This window comes from Typha angustifolia, chromosome 1, assembly GCF_048772165.1.
Source record: "Typha angustifolia cultivar Huaian chromosome 1, ASM4877216v1, whole genome shotgun sequence".
Lineage (NCBI taxonomy): Eukaryota > Viridiplantae > Streptophyta > Magnoliopsida > Poales > Typhaceae > Typha > Typha angustifolia.
The window spans coordinates 4,969,941-4,988,450 of NC_133239.1; the positions used below are offsets into that span (position 1 = coordinate 4,969,941).

Here is an 18,510-nt window from a genome sequence, read left to right on the forward strand (position 1 = left end):
AATATAATTCTTCCAACTATAATATTCGAGTGACCCAAAAATTTAATATAGCAAAGTAAGTTAGGTAATCATGCCCAAAATATGAATTACTCTTAACAAATCATGACACATGACGTGAAACAAAACAATGACCGAAGATAGTTCTAAGAATATAATCAAATAGGATATAACTCCCACGATTCTCATCGGCCATACTAATCATCTCAATAGCCATCTCCAAAATTAGAAGAGAGAAATATAGAGTTATAATAGCTAGGGATTAAAGTCTTGTCCTGATAGAATAAAAACTCATGATTAAGAGATGACCCTTCAAATTGGATTATAAGGAATATGCCTACCCTAATCTACTTAGGATAACATAATCAATGGTCCAAATTGAAGCTACTTGATTCTGCCCATTTATCTATCGCTTTAACCAATAGCTGAGAATCACTAAAGATCCAATAATTTATAATGTATATATTGATCAGGAAAATGAATCTCATGTATGAAATCTAATTGAAGATAGTCGCCCGCCTATCTTAAACTCTTTCTAATTTTAATGACATCTTCCAATACCTTCAATAGCTTAGAGCATCCAACAAGGACTTCTTCCTTTCTCCATTGACCACTCCTCTCTCTATCTTATCCTTCTTTTATTCTCCAATGTAGCTTCTATATTCCTTGCCTCACTAAAGAAGAACTAGTGCTAATCCTTCACCAAATTAGCATGACCAAGTAAAGAATCCATGCTATTGCCTTCCATCTTCCATTATCTAGTACTATTCGCTAGTACTATATTTATGCTTCTTCTCTAGATTTACATATAATACCCTATCTTTTAATAAAATTATAATTTACACTCTATATTTTTATTATTTATAAATCAAGCTATATAATTTAACGAATATGTATATAAAACACCATATTGTTAGATTAGTTAATTAAACTTAACAAATTTTCTGAGTTAAGTTAACTATACTAAGAAAATTATAAAAATACCTTCAACCAAGACATACTACTTAATAGAATATTCTCACGGTGTTAGTTCAAATCTAAATCAGTATATTTTCTATATATATTTATTAAATTAGAGGATTCGAATTACAATTACGTTACGAAGCAATTTTTTATATACAAATTTCTCTTTTATTTATTATTTAAATTTATATTAATTGCCAACAACTTTGATGTAAAACTCACCCTTTCCCTAGGTTTTTTGGGGTCAAAAAGTCCATGGATTTAGTAGTTGTTGGATTTGGTTACTTGCTAATCTATGGATTTGACAGAACTCCAGTCAATCGTAAATAAAAGGACATCCATTTATGGCTGTCATCCAAACTTCATTATTTTTACATTTTTACCCCTCTAAAATCATTCATTTACTTAAATAAATAATATGATATTTTAATCATATATATATATATATATCTATTTATTTATTTATTTAAAGAGGATGCTTCTAAACGATATTTCCACTTAAAATGATGAATTTATTATTACCAATTTCAAATTAGATTATATTTTATTTTTTTACGTCTCAGTTATAATTAACTAAAATTATATAGGTAAAAAATAAAGGAGGGTAAATTATAAGTTTATTAGGTGTGCATTAAAAATAAAGAAAAAGAGAATTAAAGGAAGAAAAAGAAGAGAAAAAGAACAAAATAGCATAAGTGAAATAATTTGTGTACGTGGCAAGGCCAAAGCGAATCAGATAAGATTAGGTAACGAATAATCCAGACGAGAAGCTAATCACGTCGAGATAACGATCCGACGGTGGGGATTGCATCACGACGCCTCCAGCGATCCGATACGGCGGGGCCCACTGGAATCCATCCGCGTCGCGCGAGACGAGCGCAGCGCGTGGCGATGGACCGCCACGTGTACGCTGTGAACCGGTTCAACCGGTCGGAACCCCTCAGAATTCCACCCCCTAATTTTAGTAAAATCCAACCCTTTGCCCTTCCTCCTCCTCCTCCTCCTCCTCCTCTCGTGCTCTCTTTGGCCCCCTCTCCTCTCCTCTCCCGGAAGAAGAGGGAAAAAAAAGGGGAGATCTTTGCGGGCTTCGCCTCTCTCTTCTCTCTTGCGCGATTAGGGTTTCGTACTCGGTCTGCTTTCTCCTCCGATTCCTAATCCCTGGAGGCTGTATCGGGTCGGTTCTGGTGCTGGAATACGTCGATCGGCAGGTTTTCCTGCTGAAATTTGTGGTCTTTCTGGTGGCGTAGGTGGATTTGGGAGGTGGGTATTGATCGGATTGATGCGGTGATTTGTTTCTGGAGGAAGATTGAGGAGGAGTTTGTTTGGATTGTTGGGTTTGTAGTATCTCTTTCTTTTGTCGGTTGGTTGATTTGTTGTTGTATTATTAAATCTCTTCGGATTCAGGGGAATCCGTGAACAAGAGGCTCCGTGAGATTTTTGGTGCTAGGTTTTTGTTTGCTATCGAAAATTGAGGGTTTTCTTGGGGAGATCTAGGGTTTCGATCTTGGGAAAAAGAGAAGGAAGATTGATTGAAGGATTAAAGTTCTTTTTTTTCTTTTTGTGGAGGAGGGTTTATTTCTTGTTAGATTTCTTTTGTTTTTGATCTCGGAAGACTTGTAAAAGAGAAAAAAAAAATCAAAAAACAAAAAAAAAATCAAAAAAGGAAATCCGAATATTAGGTTCTATTTTGAATTTTTTTGGAAGATGGCCCTGAATTTCTCATCCTGTTCGGTCTTTCCTTCTTCGATCGGTATGGACGATGATTGCTCCTCCCGCAGTAGGAGGGAAGGTCTAGGTGGTTCCTACTCTTCTGAGAATCCTTTTGCCTGTAGAGGGAACAGAGGGTGGAGAGAGGCAGATGATTACCGTGATCCGGTCGATCTTTTGCCTTCTGATCCATTTGGGATGAATTTGGAGACCACTTTCACGGCGGCGATCGCCAGTTGGATGGGAGACCTCAGAGCTTCCCACCATGATATGGTTGATCTGCTGCCATCTGATCCCTTTGGGATGAACCTGGAAACCACTTTCACAGCAGCTATTGCCAGTTGGATTGGGGATTTGGGAGCTGTATCTGGCAGTTATGAAGTGGGTGGTAATAACCTCTTAGCAGAGTTGAGTTATTACTGGAATAGGGCTTTGATGGTCTCCTCAGAAGCCCGCGGTAATTATGGAGGTCCCGTTGGTGGTCAGGAAGAGGAATCTTCCTCAGGATTATCTGATTTTGAAGTCCAAGATGATATTTTTCAATCTATTGCTGATGTTAAGGAGCTTCCCAGCTCCAGTGGTGCTGAATCAGCTAGCTCTTCTCAAGATGAGGGTATTCCTCATGAGGGTCTGCTCTTCGCGCTTGGCTCTTTAGGTGTTCAGGATCTCCTTTCTGTTGAAAGGGTCTGCAAATATTTGTGCGCAGCTGTTCAAAATGATCCCCTCCTGTGGAGGTGCATCCATATAGAGCCTCAATTAAGTGAGAAAATAACAGATGATGCTCTCTTTCGGCTAACACAGAAAGCGCAAGGTAGCTTGCAGTGCTTGAGCCTGGTTGGTTGTTCGAATATTACGGATGATGGTCTGAGGGTTGTGCTTGAGCACAACCCAAGGCTAAGCAAGGTTAGTATCAGTATCTTTTTACGACTATTACTATTTCTGTTTGTTCAAGCATTGAATACCTGATTGCAAGGTCCATATGCATAGTATTTTGGCTCATAGCTCTGTTATTTTGTATATCTGCTCTTGTGAATTTTATAGATTTGTATAAATGCTCCCTTTATCTTGATCATTGATATTGTTAGCCATATGTTATATTTGCTTTTTCGACCAAGAATTTCGTATGTGTGTCCCTCATGATTAACTTTGGAGGGGTACTTCCTTCCCCTTTAAAGTTTCTGTAGTTGATGGATTCAATTGTCTGTGGATGGATAAAATGGAACGTCTATTATGGTGCTTTTCGTATGTCCCTTTAACAATTTTCTGTATAAGCTACCAATACATGACTGTCCATCTACACTGCTGAATAGACCAACTGATGTAGTCCTAGCAGCTAGAACTACCACGGTGTCACTCCTGCAAAGATGTGAAGTTCCTTAACAACCATTGTAGTCTCCTTCGGAGTACCTTAATTTGCATCATATGCCAAACGTTTTTTCAGCTAAATTGGCTGACATTTTTCTGTTTATTCATTAATTTTTACTGCTATATGCAGTAGCGAAGACTAAATTGCGGATTGATGATTCCAAGGTAGGAAAGCCAGATCAAAACTTTCTTATGTGCTTAGGTGGTAATCCCTGGTGTCGCAGTTAAAACAAAATCTTTTCTTTTATCCCATCATTTGAGACAGTATTCATAAATACATGGATAGTAGCAATGTGTAAATAACTAACCTTGCATGCTTCTAAGTAAAAAGTAATATGCATTTTTATCTCTCTTTGGGCTCAATTCTTGTTAAGTGTTGATGACTAGGATCTAAGAAAAAGTAGGGAAGACATCATAAAGTACATGCGGTGGTAAACAATGTGCTAAATGGTGCCTGGATATATAGGCAACGAAGGTGCCTTCTATGCCATAAGTGAGTATATACAGGCACAGATGCATTCCGTATTAGATGTGGTCAAAATTTTGTAAATTTGAAAAAGTATTGAATATAAAAAAGAGAGATAAGAGTATAAAAAGAAGAGGAAAACAAGAATATCTGAAAACCAAATTAAGTTTGTTGGACATGATAACATAGTAAAGAACACATGTTGAAACCAAGTAGACTTGGGTAGGAAAGAAGAAAATGAAAAAAGAACTAATTGTGAAGTTAAAACAATCAAGATAAAAATTATGAAGATGTGGAGTTTGATGTTTAAATATGTAACTGTTTAGTCATACGCATTCCAATGCTTAACTCACTTAGATGTACTTACTAATGCATGACAAAAGGTGGTTTTCTCGTATAGTTGTTATGCAACCCAACTGCTGTTAGGGCATATGCAGGAGTGTTCTATGTTAGATTGTTGGGAGTCAAGGGACTGAATCTGCTTGTGCACATTTTTTTTTACCCTCGTTGCGATGATATGGAAATTCTGATATGCTTATGTGATGAAAATTACATAACTAGATATACAAAGCTAAAGTAAGACAATTACTGAAAAAAAGAACAAATATTAATGAAAAGTTTATGGAAAATAGTGCTTTATTTGATATAATACATTTTTCTTATGTCTAATGCTCGACTTTGGATGCCACTTCCATTCCGCTAAATCAAGAAAAATACAAGTGACTATGTTAATGAGATGCTTCATGAGGAGTGACGATGGAAGGAAATGAATGGAATGAGGATTGGAAGGAAAAGAAATGAGTTTGGCAATCTCAAATGTAATCATTTTGAAAATAATTAGAGACAAAGTTCTCAGCATTGTAAATTCTGAGAAGGTTAGAATGAAGGTGTCAGTTGTTTAAGGAAGAAAAATAAAAATGGAGGTGTAACAACCTACCTCCTTGCTCCAAGTTCCATAGTTTTGTACAAAGATGAGAAACCTAGAAGTTATAGTGATTGTATCTTCAACATTTATCAAGTATACTCCATTAGTCTAACTAAAAGGAGGTGAAACATTCTTCATGCTTCATGTTTCATTTTTAGGAAAGTCTAAAAGCCTAAAATTATTAATAAGGTAGTATAGCATGCTGACTGAAAGGAATGGTATTATCAGGATAATCTTGACAATATCATTAATATACTCACGTAATTTGAAATGAAATACATAAAATTAGACTGACAGCATAAATAGTAACTGTTTAACATCTAAAATCAACTATATGCAGTCTAACAGTTTAGTTAACTACAAATGACGACATGATATCTTATCCCTCTTTTTTTCAGATGAGACTCAATGATGGGAGTGATTTGTATACTTGAGGCCTCTTTCATATATTCTATCCCTCTTGATGCTACTTGTATATGTTCTATAGTGTGTTTTTGTACACTTTTCTAGTATTTTCTTATGTTGGGCTTATTTGTCTGTTGTTTTTGTTGGTGTGGAGTCTCCTATACACTGGTAGTACTTAGGCCTACTTTGGGTGGTCAAAGAATCAAATTACATGTGAATAATTGCATTTTCAATTAATACTTGAGACTCTTTTTGAATGAACTTGCTTTTTCAACACCTTTTTGTAAATGTTGTCAAAAAACTGTGGAGGTTCTGTTAAGTGCTAGTTAATTTGTATTTAACTTTTTAGGTTTTAAAATTACTTTCCATTGATAATAGGCATATAAACATATAATCACTTGGTATCCATCTGGAAGAAACCTGTTATGCATTTTGTGTCCTAACTTGAGATATCTCATTTAATGATTTCTCTTGGTTCATTTGTAGAGATCATAAAATAGTATGGATTCCTCCTTCAATACCGTGTAAATTTATTTTTTTAAATATGAATAATGCTATGCTTATAAACACTCTACAAACACTTTTAATGTGGTATCATCTTATCCATTGATAGTAATGACTATGGGGACCGATAAAAACTATTGGTAGATAAGATGATGCCACATCATCTTATTTGTAGGATATTTATAAAATGTTTGTAAGCATAGAATACTCTTTAAATATTCAAAATTCAATGCATTTACTACCTTTACATTCTACTGAACTGCTGCTTTTAGGAAAAACAAGCATCTTTTTGTGAAAGCTCCTCTCCTTGTTTAATGCTACTGATTCTTGACTTGGTAACCAGGTGCTTTGAGAAGTGGCTAGCTGTCATTAGAAGTTACCTTTAGTAGTGAACTAGATATTGAATCATGTAGCTGTCATTAGAAGTTACCTTTAGTAGTAAACTAGATATTGAATCATGTTGGTCATGGCTCAACTATTAAGGAAATTTTTACTTCCACCTGTGGCCACCTGTCTATAGGTTCTGTTCTACAGATATGAGAACTAGATTTACAGAGAATTCTTGTTGGTGCATTCTAATGAACTCGGAAAGTTGATTGGATGATTTCTTTTTTTTTTTTTTTGGTAGCACAATTTGTTTAGAAAAAAATGCCAGTGCAGATATGTTAATTGAATCATGTTCAGTCAGGCACTGGGTGCACCAATTGCTTTTGTCATTCTGTCTACTGTTGTTTGTTTGTAATTAATATAGAATACTATTATATATTGCCTAAATGTGTTAGCGTAGGGTGTATCAATATAACTGTTTACATAGTAATAGCTTCCACTAGGTGTTTGAGCGAATGTTTGACAATTTCTAGAACTTCAGTATTTATATCATAAATGTTCTATTAGGTGTTTAAAATCCACTCTTTCATTACGAAAGAATTCCTCTTTATTGTTTCAGTGATATCTAAGTTAGTTTGTAGATGCCAGAAAACATCATGCTATCTTTCAGCCTCTTCCTTGATTTCAAAAATTAAGATCTCATTAAATCTTGTCCTTCGTACTTGCTTTTTTTAATGCTGTATTTCTGCATATTACAATGTTTTTTTTCTTTTTCTGGTGGCAGGTAGTCACTCAGGCTGCTGAAATCCTATTTAGATTTCGGTATCTCTCATTTATGGAGTGTATCAAATTATAGTTACCTGCATTTTATAGTGTTTTGTTGAATAATCAGTCCTCAACTATATGCATTTTAACTTTGGCTTAATGGAAATCTAAAGAGCTAATTAGAAGATCATATTTTTTGAAGCTTTACCTTTAACATCCGGCATAAACCTATTGATCAATTGGAGCTGATGGATAGGATTTTCCTTCACTTGAACATACTTCTTTTAGTGAATGGTTGGATGCTTGTCATACTCTATCCCTTTGAGTAGTGTCAACTCTCCATTCTCCTTGAATAAGGTCATTGATATGTGCCATTTGGAAATTTAATATGCTGTTGTAAAGAATCAATCATATCGATGTCGAAGTTTACTAGTGAATGCTAGTGAGTTTAAAAGAAAGCAAGATTCTTTAAGTAGTCCTTCCTAAGTACCTTCTATCTAATATGTGCCTATTCTGAACATAAGTGTGTTACTGTGGTTCTATAAGAAGATGTTATGCCTGTTTCACCTGCTAACCATCAATTTTACTTTTTCATATTTCTAATATTTTTTTTTTCCTTTAGTCACTTATAGTGCGCTAATAAATTATAACCTTTTTGTAATGCAGTTGAACGTTCTGGGATGTGTGAGGTTAAGTCTAGTGGGACTTATAAACAATATGAAGGCTTTTAAAGCTCCAGGTACGGCTGGTATAAAGCATCTCAGAATCGGTAGGCTTTTCAGAGTATCAGAGGAACAGTTTGAAGAGCTTAAGTCATTGTTGGGCATAGACCAATTTCAGAAGTCAAGCGCTCGGAAACAGCGGTTCTATCATGTTGGTCAATCTTCTTCAGATTGTGATGACGATTGTGCCCTTGACATTGAGATGTGCCCTTTATGCAATAAATATAAGCTTGTGTACGACTGCCCTTTGGAAAGCTGCAGAGCAAAAGGTCCAGAAGTGTGTATGGCTTGTGATGTTTGCATTGCAAGGTGTATACAATGTGGGAAGTGCATCAAAGACTCTGAGTATGTCGAGACATTCTTTTTTGAATTCCTTTGTTCTGACTGTTGGAACCAGCCACCAATTAGTCAAGAAAGTTCTAAAAAGAAATAAATAGGCCTTCTCTTTTCAGCAGTTCTGTTATCTTTTATTAGACTGCAGAAGTTATGCCGATTACATGTCTGCTTAAATACTCTGTAGGGAAATCTGTTGTCACTTCTCTTGGTGTTGCTATGCTTTCAGAGTTGGCTACTTGAATGCAAGACTTTGTGGTGTCTCCTGGACACTGCTAGGCAAATATGATCCTTAATTTTTGCCTCGTCAGAATCTGGATAAAGAAAAAAGAAGAAAAAAGAAAAAGAAAAAGATGATCAGACAGTAATATTGGTGCAGTGTGGTTCAAGAATGACCAAGCACTTGACTTCCGTTAAAATGCCTCGCAGTGCACGAACTCGCCCTAATGGAAGTTTGGAGGTGAGCACGTTGTATGCCAAAGAGTGTTTGGGAGAAGATTAAAAGGATGATGAAAAAGACTACTAAAGAGTTGGTCAGATGTAGGACTTTTTATTATTGCCACATGCACTTAGCTTTGAGCTAGATTTGATCTGACAATATGTTTAAGAGGCTGGAATTTGAATGGCGGCTTTGCTTCAGTTTCTTCTCTCTGAAGCAATTGAGGTTAGTACTAATTGTGTGCACTCATCACTTTTGGATCTTATTGGAGAATAATCCCCTGTACCATCTCTTTTTCCTCCTACAGTTAGGAAGGTGCCTCCTACTATTAAGATGTTCCATTAATGTGATGGAGATGCTTTGGTTTGTAGAATTTAGAGACTTGTTAGCGATACTCGTCATTTCTCATGCTCTACATTGGCATGGCGTTCTGTGTTTCCATGCTTTGCCCTCTGGGTGACATGGGAAAAAGGATATATACTCAGTTCCAGATTGTAGTTTGATGCAAGTATGCTCTTCTAAGAATTGTGATTCTGCCTCAGAAGTTGGTACCGAGGAGCCTATATTGCAATGTGTTTCCTGTAACACGTATCGGAGAAATAGGGAATATTATGTATGTTCAAAATTTATTTTAGTAGACTCAGTAGTATTCCACACCTCTTTGTGAAGGTTTGTAAAACATGGATGTTGTATGAAACAGCCTTTCGATATTATCTTTTAACATTATGGAGTTGGAAAAGAAAAGAGTCACTTTTTTTGTTTCTCTCAGTTCAATGATCTGATGTAGGCTTTGTTTAATTTCTTTTGTTGGTTTGAGAAAGTGGATACTGAGCATAAGCTTATTTCAGTTTAAATCTTTGTATACTAGCATAGTAACTAAGTAGCAGCTTATCTCAATCTTATTGTTCTCTTCTTGTTATTACTTCTTATGCCGGCTCAAATTGGATCTCTTAGAAGAAAATTGTACCATTTAAGATATGCATTTATTGAAGATATAACTCTTTGATATATACTGACTTGTAAAGCGTGGGAATCAATGTCATCTTGATAACTTGAAGTTCTTGTCAACCGACTAATAGATAACAAAAATCTATATGAAGGATTCTAACCTTAAAAAGTAGATTGCGTGACGACAAAGCTTGGCACTTTCGTGCCTCTTCCCTTTTGAAAGAGAAAAACGTGTTGATTTCTTCCTCTTCAAATCTCGCAGAAGTTGCGTCGATGCGAGTTTTATGCACTCGGAAAGGCATCCAATTTTGTGTTGCATTGCCTTACCAAGCAAGTTATTATGCCTATGGGATTCTGCATTGGAAAAAAAGGAAGGTTCTTGAACAGTTATTAGATTACTTCTGTCCTTGTCATGACTCATGGGTATATGGAGGAAGTAGTGCAGTTTTGACCTTGTTACTGAATTCATGGAATGGTTTGGGCTTTAGTTTAATAAGGTTGGGGTTATAAATAAGTTTTTTTGAGTTCAGGGTTATAAATAAGTTTATCCGTTTAACTCGATTATAAAATCTGCTGTGTTTCATATTTAATACCTTTGGGTATTTGTCCAATTTAAATTCAATTAGTATATGACTGTTTAACTTGTTTATGACCCGATTACGAATTACATTTCGAATGTTTTATTTATCACCTGAATAATTTATTTATAATCTATATAAACTCAAGTAACTTATTTAACACCTTTAAATCTAACGTATTTATCTCGTTTAATTTATGTAACCCATTTAATAAATAAATAAACCGGCATAGCCAACCTGAGCTAACACGAACCCGACTCGTCCCCGTTGCCACCCGTATTTAGAGGTATCATATATGAACTTAGCAACACATCATCTATCTATATTTACTGGTCAATCTTCTTAAATTGTTTTACTTCTAACCCTTTGAATGAGATTGATCATGGACTATATTCTGAGCTTGCTTGTAGAGGGGGCAGAGCTCTCCTGGGAGGCAAGTAAGCTCTAGGAAATATGGCACTAGGCAAAAAGAAAATATAAATCAGGAGTATATGCAGCTCTGGTCAATATGTTGAATTCTAATTTGCATAACCAAGAAACTACTACTGATTAAGAGTACTCTTCTATATATATATATGACAAAGTCAAGATTTTGACCTAATAAGAACTCTTTTGTCCCAAGAAATCAGGCTTCTGATTGGAAAAGTATATCAGAAATATCCAACCAGTTCAGGTGTGCTCCCTGGAACATGTAAAATAATAGACGAGTTTCGAAACTATATACCATAAATGGGGTGACATTAAGTCCACATGGAAGACACCTAGGGTTATTCGGATTGAAGAGCAAGTTAATTTATCTAAAAGAGTGCTGCATTTCATAGCATCCTACATGGCATTAAAATGGTATAGATGTCACATGTTCAGGTATAAAGGTTTTGGAACTCATCTATTTGGTTACAATATTTAGTAAGCATACCTCCAATGGCCAACAACTCTGAATAGAATACCAGAAACTTTAAAAAAGAATATCACATTTTGAATGTTTTTGTGTTTCTACATTTAAATATCAGAATAAGCTGTTAATCATCTACTTATATTTTGATCATTCACATACACATTTGAGGCTTTGCCCTCATGTTTTGGGCAAACTGGAGGACATTGGCTTCATAGTTAAACAACAAATAAATGGGCAGCAAGCTTATCAATGAGATCATCGAAGGCTTCTCCTGCCGAAATGATATCAACCATGCAGCAGTAATTGAATTGGGAGGCCATACAGATGCATAACCAGATCTTCTGAATTTTTGCTTTCAGATCCATGTAGAGCACTTGTCCTTCATATGACAAATACCTCATTTGAAGAACTCCACATGCCCCCCGATGTCCCTGCACAATAGCTTAGCTTCAGTAGCCAACTTCCTGCTTCTAAAAACCACTAAATCAGTAAGTCGGTGCTTCGGCTTTGGTTCGTAGGCTCTAGCATCAACTTCTTTCTCTGACATGAATGCCTCCCTAGCTGGCACCACATTTCCCCACCAAAAATCATGAAGGATTCCATGGATGAGTTCCCAATAAGCTCGGTCCCGATGGACCCGAAAAAGACTGCTTCCATTTGGAGTCCAGCAGTAGAGATCAACCCAGTCAAGGTTCATGATCTCCATCTGACCCTGCACTTGTGGCATGTAATAATATGGCATGGCTTGCCATGGCAGTGCAAGCTCAGGCTTTCCCTTGTTATAGGGACACTTAACCTCTAGAATCCCACCATCAGGATAGCATCCTAGAACTCCATCAGGTGATGCTCCAAGCCACCCAAAGCTGGCCTCTGTGTGAATCGCGAAGCCTAAGAAGCTTACCTCGCGGCCTGTGATGCTCTTGTACTGATCTATGGCTGCAGATTCGTGAAGGACACCCCAATCCATGGCAGCCTTGGCAGCTGCCTCAAATGTGATAACCTCTGATGCAAATACTTTCTGATGCCACAGCTCAGACCTTCGATTGCCCCTCCAGAAGCCCAATGCAGTGCTGAACGTACTTGTTGTCAGCTTGTCCTTCCGGAGAGCAAACCATTCCTCGGATCTTTGGGGCACATCAGACGAGGTGAGGTGGGCTGACACAACTAGAGGTGATGTACTTAGAACCAATGGTGATGAACGGGATGACACCTGTGATGACGATGTAGTGCAGCTTCGAGGGATGTAGCCTTCAAACTTTTGTCTTGCTGACAAAAATCTAGAATGGTTGAAACATGCACGAGTCATTGCGAAGAAGGTTGATCTGTTGCCACAGGCTTTCTGATTTGGTTGGAGGGTCCTAACCAAAATATGGACTGATTCGATGATCAGATACAAGAGACAAGATAATATGGGTTTGTATGCAATACAAAAAGAAGGCTGGACAAAACAGTAACACGTTACAACAAGCTTGAAAGTTATTTGCAAAGAAGTTCATCAATTAGAGTTGGGAAAAGCATCTTAAAAGTGCAAAGAAAAGCATTTCAGAACAATAATCATTCGCCTTCCTTCAACCTTCCAAATAAGAATAGAGTAAACACTAAAAAGAGTTGCTTAGCTTTCTTTCCTGTACCAAAAGAAATACGGAAAGAAGTTGTGAGAAGAAACAATAGTGGACTCTTTTATTTGTTGCCAAACAAAAAAGGTATTTGCCTTTTGCAAGTAACATCTTGGATAAAGAGTACAGCTAACGAAAAGCATTAGAACCCAAACTTCCAGACATCTGTGATATCTAGGAAGAAGCAAACTATGTGAAATTACCAATGAAACATCACTAGCTTGTTATACAAAGAAGTCTTTTAGTTTAAAACTTTAAACTTTGTATTTCAATAATCAAAAGGGACCAGATAGATTAGTCCTGAATAAAAGAAATTTCTCATTCCTTTACCCTCATTCATTTCAGGAATAACTATTTTTTTATTTATTTTAGAATACAATCTCTTATTTTAAAATAATAGCTAAACATCATAATAGCCTTATTCTAAAATATAAACACTACTAGTCAAAATTATATTTCATACTCCACACTAACCCAATTACCAATTTACATTAATATCTATCTCATCAATTTACTTTATATCAATTCAAAGGGTATTTATTATAATTTCATAAAAGACAAATATCGTTTTTCTCATCTTTTTTTTCACTTTATATCACATCAAATATAATTATCATACCCTTATTATAAAATACAAGTGAACATAAAAAAAGTTATTCCTAGAATAACAAATAAGCATACCTATCCTAGTATTGCTCTTATTTGGTTATTCCTAAAGTAAATAAGGCTTTGGTATTTTTCCATTTCTTTATTGATACGTTACAACTCTTCGTGTTTCAAATACATACATACAAAACTATTACAAATGAACTCACATATTTATAAAAAATGAAAATTCGAGTTCCTTGTTTGACTTGATTAGGATCATACTTTTGCTGGAAAATTTTCCAGTAATACTCAATTGATAGAGGACTTATTGATAGTGAAAAAATAATAGGCAGACAGTGAAGCATGGAGCGAGGGCACGATACTTTCTGAGAAGCCTGTTGACATCGAGGGAGGAAGTAGGCGTCATCGAGGAAGGAAGCAGGCATCAATGAGAGAGGAAGACTAGCATCGAGGGAGGAAGTAGGCATCATCAATAGGAGGGAGCGAGGGCACGATAAGTTTAGAAATTAGAATGGTCGCGCCCAATTCTTTCTTCCCTCACTCACTACTAATAGCTTAATAGGTTTAACCATTTAACTAACCCAATATCGACCCGATATAACCAATAAACTTAAAAAGGTATTCAAAATGTATCCTGCCATATCTTAAGCATATCCAGCCAAATCCTACATTTATCTATTATTTAAAATAAATTAATTTTAATCCGAATACCCCAAAAAAGTATGAGATATGTATTTGGAGTTTATTTGACCCATATCCGTATTTGATACAATTGTTTTTGGAGTGTCCATGCTACCTAGTAGCTAGAACATCAACTAGTTCGTGAAACCCACCGGCTTAGACAACAACCTCTAAAAAGTAGAACTATAGATAGGAAATAATAAGTCATTCCAATCTTTCCTAATTTCAGCTAAAAGAATTTCCTCAAATCCTCATTTTCTATTCTTTACAGTACAAAACTAGAGATCAAGGTAAGATGCCGCAGTATTTTACCAGTCTTTCAAATATAAGGTTCTCAAGTTGTGTTCTTTTTTTAAAAGAAAATAGAATACCATGAGACCATTTATAATTATTTTTCCACATGTAAGTTCCATAACTTCATGATATAGCAGCTAAAAGGAATTCCTGGGATACCCAGAGATCACATAGAATTATTCTCCACATTTATGTTCCACAACTTCATGATATAGCCAAAAATCATGCCAAATACAAAATCCTTCTTAATACTACACCACATTCTTCTGTTCTTTTCAAGTTCCAGTTGTTTAGTTCGTCTCCAAAATGGAGCTTAAGTTTGATCACTTTCAGTAATTCACAACGCGCAAGCAGTAGTTACTTTATCCTTCCATTCGTTGGCTTCCAAATTAATGTATTCTTTTCCTTCTTAACAATGTTTATGAAACGCTAAATTTATTGATTCATTCATAGTCCCTGCATTACCCATATTGTTCACTATTTAACTCTATCTACGCAACTAGCCAGGAGAAAATCAATCTTCTCAATAACCAATATAAGCTTGTATAGCTTTTCACTGCTTTATGTCCTCACTATTGGATCAAATGGCATTATGGCAAAGAAGTTGATGAGAAAGAAGCGTGAATCAGATTTTTGTACAAACATATTGAAAGAGGATTTGGTATGGTAATGTTTGACTGGAAAAAGGATATATATTCTAGCAAGATGGGAATGTAACTTTTATATCTGAGATCAACAAATACCCCAGAGTTCCTTTATTCAACTCTTTCCTTCTAGCTGCCAGATGTCTTGTTCTTATTGTCTTGTCTTCATTTTTGAACCGCATTGCAAATACAGTTAAAGGAGATCAAACTTTCCCTCATCATTCTTGATTATCATTGGGGGCTAGAAGCCCTGGCTACATAATCCAACCAACTATATAAAGTTATATATTGCCACTTAAGTTTCACTTTAAACCAAATCATACATCCCAAAGCTTCAACAACTAAATCCGCATTAGGAAGTCAATGGAAAAAGTATGGGGTGTGATGTGTAAGATGAAGGTATGTTATGTTGTCCATTGTTTATAGTAGCTCACAATAACTTGGTCAGGTAAATCTCAAAAATCAGGTCTAATCTAATGTCAGTTTGCTGGTTTTGCATTCCTAGATGCAGAGAGTGCATTTTGGGCCTTGCTATAATGCTTCAATAATTTGTGGAACCAAAAGACATTTTAGATTCTTTTTTTTTCCTTGAAACTTTGTCTGATTCAGCTGCAAATTTGTCAGGGTCTTCAGCTATTCTATGAGTATATATGTTATACAACACAAGTATTCACCCTATATTAAGAGAAGACAGATAGCTCTTCATCTTCCTTCTCTTATTATGCACTAAAATGCTAGGAAAGTTGTGACCAATTCGGTGTCTGGATAAATAACAATAGAAGGTTGTCTTCTTCTATAGACATCATCAACCATGTTAGTCTTGTTTACCATATTCTTTTTAATTAAGAATTACAGGAATTGTCAGGGTCCAAGCCTTTACTCCCTTGTACAAAACAATTTGCTAAAACTTGTGGTAAATTAATATATGCAAGATCAAATCTAATGTAAATTAAACTTTTACATTTTCTGTCTGAAGCTATCTAGATATCTTGCAGATGACTGACAACAATACTCTTTCAAAACTTATCCAAGGTCACAGTTATAATACAACAAGTTGTGAACTAGAAAGTTCGCACTGAGTTTGAATTTCAAGGACAAATATCATAGTTCACAAAACCAAAACCTAAACCTAAAAAGTAACACACAAAGTCTAAAAATCCCACATGATCTCCAATACTTGGATGATGATGCTCAGTAAGCAGAAATGACAAAGAAAAAGGAGGATGTTGTATTTGTATTACAATTTGCAGTATTCCTGGAAGGAATTGCTTAGATATAACCGACCAATCACAGCAGATGCATTGGGTTGAATCCTAGATAATGAGATAAATTGCAATCAAAATGGAACATAAATGAGAACCACTATGAGGCAAAAGAAAAGGAAGACATTTTTAACTCATTTGTGCACCAAAAACAGCTCAAGAGAAGCTGAAAGTCTACAATTTGGAGGGAAATAAAGCAAATCCATATCAGAAATAAGAGAAAATCCATGACTTTTAGTACCTGAACGAGGCCATGATGTGCTGCTTGAGCTGTGCATTCTTTTACTGGAGGCAAAAGGAGGCCTTTTTCGAAGGGGAATATGGTCAAACAGGTGGTCAGCGTTGAATTGAGAGTGTCGAAGATAGCAGTAGAAAGAAGGTGAGACTACCGCTGCGCTCATCTCATATCTGCTCGATGGGATGGACTATGGAGGTGACCTATACTGAGACGTCAAGAAGCCCGTAGAATTAAATTAAACTAACACAAATCCAAATACAAAGTCTAGACACAAGTTCACATTAACTTCAACAAATTAAATTAACACGAGTTTAAAAAAAAAATATCCCAAAGTTGCAGAGGAATAAAAACACCCAACTATCCAGAAAGAATGCATATTAAGCAATATCTATAAGGAGGATGTTTCCTTAAAAACAAAGAGAAGACAGCCAAGCCCTAAAATTAGCATCTGAATCTCTACACAAACTGAACCTTAAAAAAGCAAGATAGAAATTAACGAGTTCTCCAATCACCGACAAGAAGAAGAACCTTAACTGATATGTCATCTATTACATATTAACTGTAGACAAACTGAATAATTAATTTTATGTAATGATAGAAAGATCTACTTACAAGGTTGGTGATGGCGGAAAAGCTCAGTGACGGCGAGCTCGAGGAGGGAGGAGGCGGAGCTTGGTGACGCGGCGGAGAGGCAATGGCGGCGGAGGAGGAGTTGAAGATGGCAAAGGTAGGGTGGAGATTTCGGGATTTCAATGGCGGCTTGATAAGTAGATAGGGTTTTCGGTTCCGATGATGAGTAAGTAAGGATCGAGGACTTGAGGTGAAGATAGGGCAGTGAATAGTGGGTAGTGTGTAGTGGGTAGTGGGGAGTGGGAGAGGGAGTGGGTTGGGGAAGGACGGAAGGTGAAGGAGAAGAAGCGGGAAGGTCGAAGGTGCTCCGACTAACTCACATAAAACCTTATCTGAATCCGAATCAGGCTTTTTTTTTTTTTAAATAAATATTTTATTTAAAAATATTTAATTATTAATTGAAACTCATTTATATATATTTTAGCCGAACCTTATATAAGGTAGGGACAAGTTATACATAAAACTTTATCGAATATAGATGATGTGATAAAGTTATACATATTTTCTAAGCAAAATTTTTTAATATAATTAATATATTTATTTATAATTAGTAATTAAATATAAATTTTTAGATAGATTTATTTAAGATAATTATTATGTTTTACAACCGAACGAGGCATAAACTTAAATGTGAGGCAATACATAATTTATATTTAGAAAATATACATAAAGTTATTTTTATAAAACTTTATACATAAACCGAACGAGGCATAAACTTCTATTTGAATCTAAATTTGGAATAGGTATCATGTTTGCGCTCGTAACTGTTTGATTCAAAGATAGCGAGTTGAGTCGGAATTAGTTACTTGGACAGGTTTTTAATTTTCACCCCTTAATGGTAGTGGTAGTAAGAGCTACATTTAGAGTATCTAAAATGCTCTTTTTTTATTATTATTATCAATTTAAAAGGCCTTCCATTCAAGTAAAGGGAGAAGAGATAGATATACAAGATTGAGAACAGAACTGATAGTTACAATGAGCAAGAGAAGGAGCTTTGATCGCTAAATGGATGAAGGGGGAGCAAAAACAATACAGGCTATGAGAAGCATTGCAGAGGAAGCACCATCTTCCTCTTCACCATAGCAGCTCCTCTTGAACTTGGAGGCCTTCCCTTTGTTGCACTGCAGCATCACCAACTCATGCTTTGGGTCCTTTCCCTTCTTCATGGAATCCTCCTGTCTTCTAAATCTGGATTCC

At 35.8% G+C, this 18,510-nt stretch overlaps 2 protein-coding genes across 4 annotated transcripts; one reads left to right on the forward strand and one right to left on the reverse strand.

The window, feature by feature from the left end:
* Positions 1-1,958: 1,958 nt before the first annotated feature.
* On the forward strand, positions 1,959-8,996 carry LOC140776975 (F-box protein SKIP14-like). The gene is made up of 2 exons (XM_073120888.1): positions 1,959-3,570; positions 8,091-8,996. The coding sequence occupies exons 1-2, from the start codon at positions 2,665-2,667 to the stop codon at positions 8,577-8,579; spliced, it is 1,395 nt and encodes a 464-aa protein (XP_072976989.1). The 5' UTR covers positions 1,959-2,664; the 3' UTR covers positions 8,580-8,996.
* Positions 8,997-11,380: 2,384 nt separating this feature from the next.
* LOC140761267 (uncharacterized) lies at positions 11,381-17,625 on the reverse strand. 3 transcript variants are annotated; one of them, XM_073098537.1, is made up of 3 exons: positions 17,296-17,625; positions 16,687-16,883; positions 11,381-12,713 (listed from the first exon to the last, which is right to left on the reverse strand). In XM_073098537.1, exons 2-3 carry the CDS (start codon positions 16,844-16,846, stop codon positions 11,737-11,739), a joined length of 1,137 nt encoding a protein of 378 aa, XP_072954638.1. In that variant the 5' UTR covers positions 16,847-16,883; positions 17,296-17,625; the 3' UTR covers positions 11,381-11,736. The 3 variants fall into 3 exon arrangements, with proteins under 3 accessions (XP_072954638.1, XP_072954633.1, XP_072954645.1); XM_073098532.1 differs by having other exon boundaries at positions 16,687-16,888; XM_073098544.1 differs by lacking the exon at positions 17,296-17,625 and having other exon boundaries at positions 11,381-12,697; positions 16,687-16,835.
* Between the last annotated feature and the right edge of the window lie 885 nt (positions 17,626-18,510).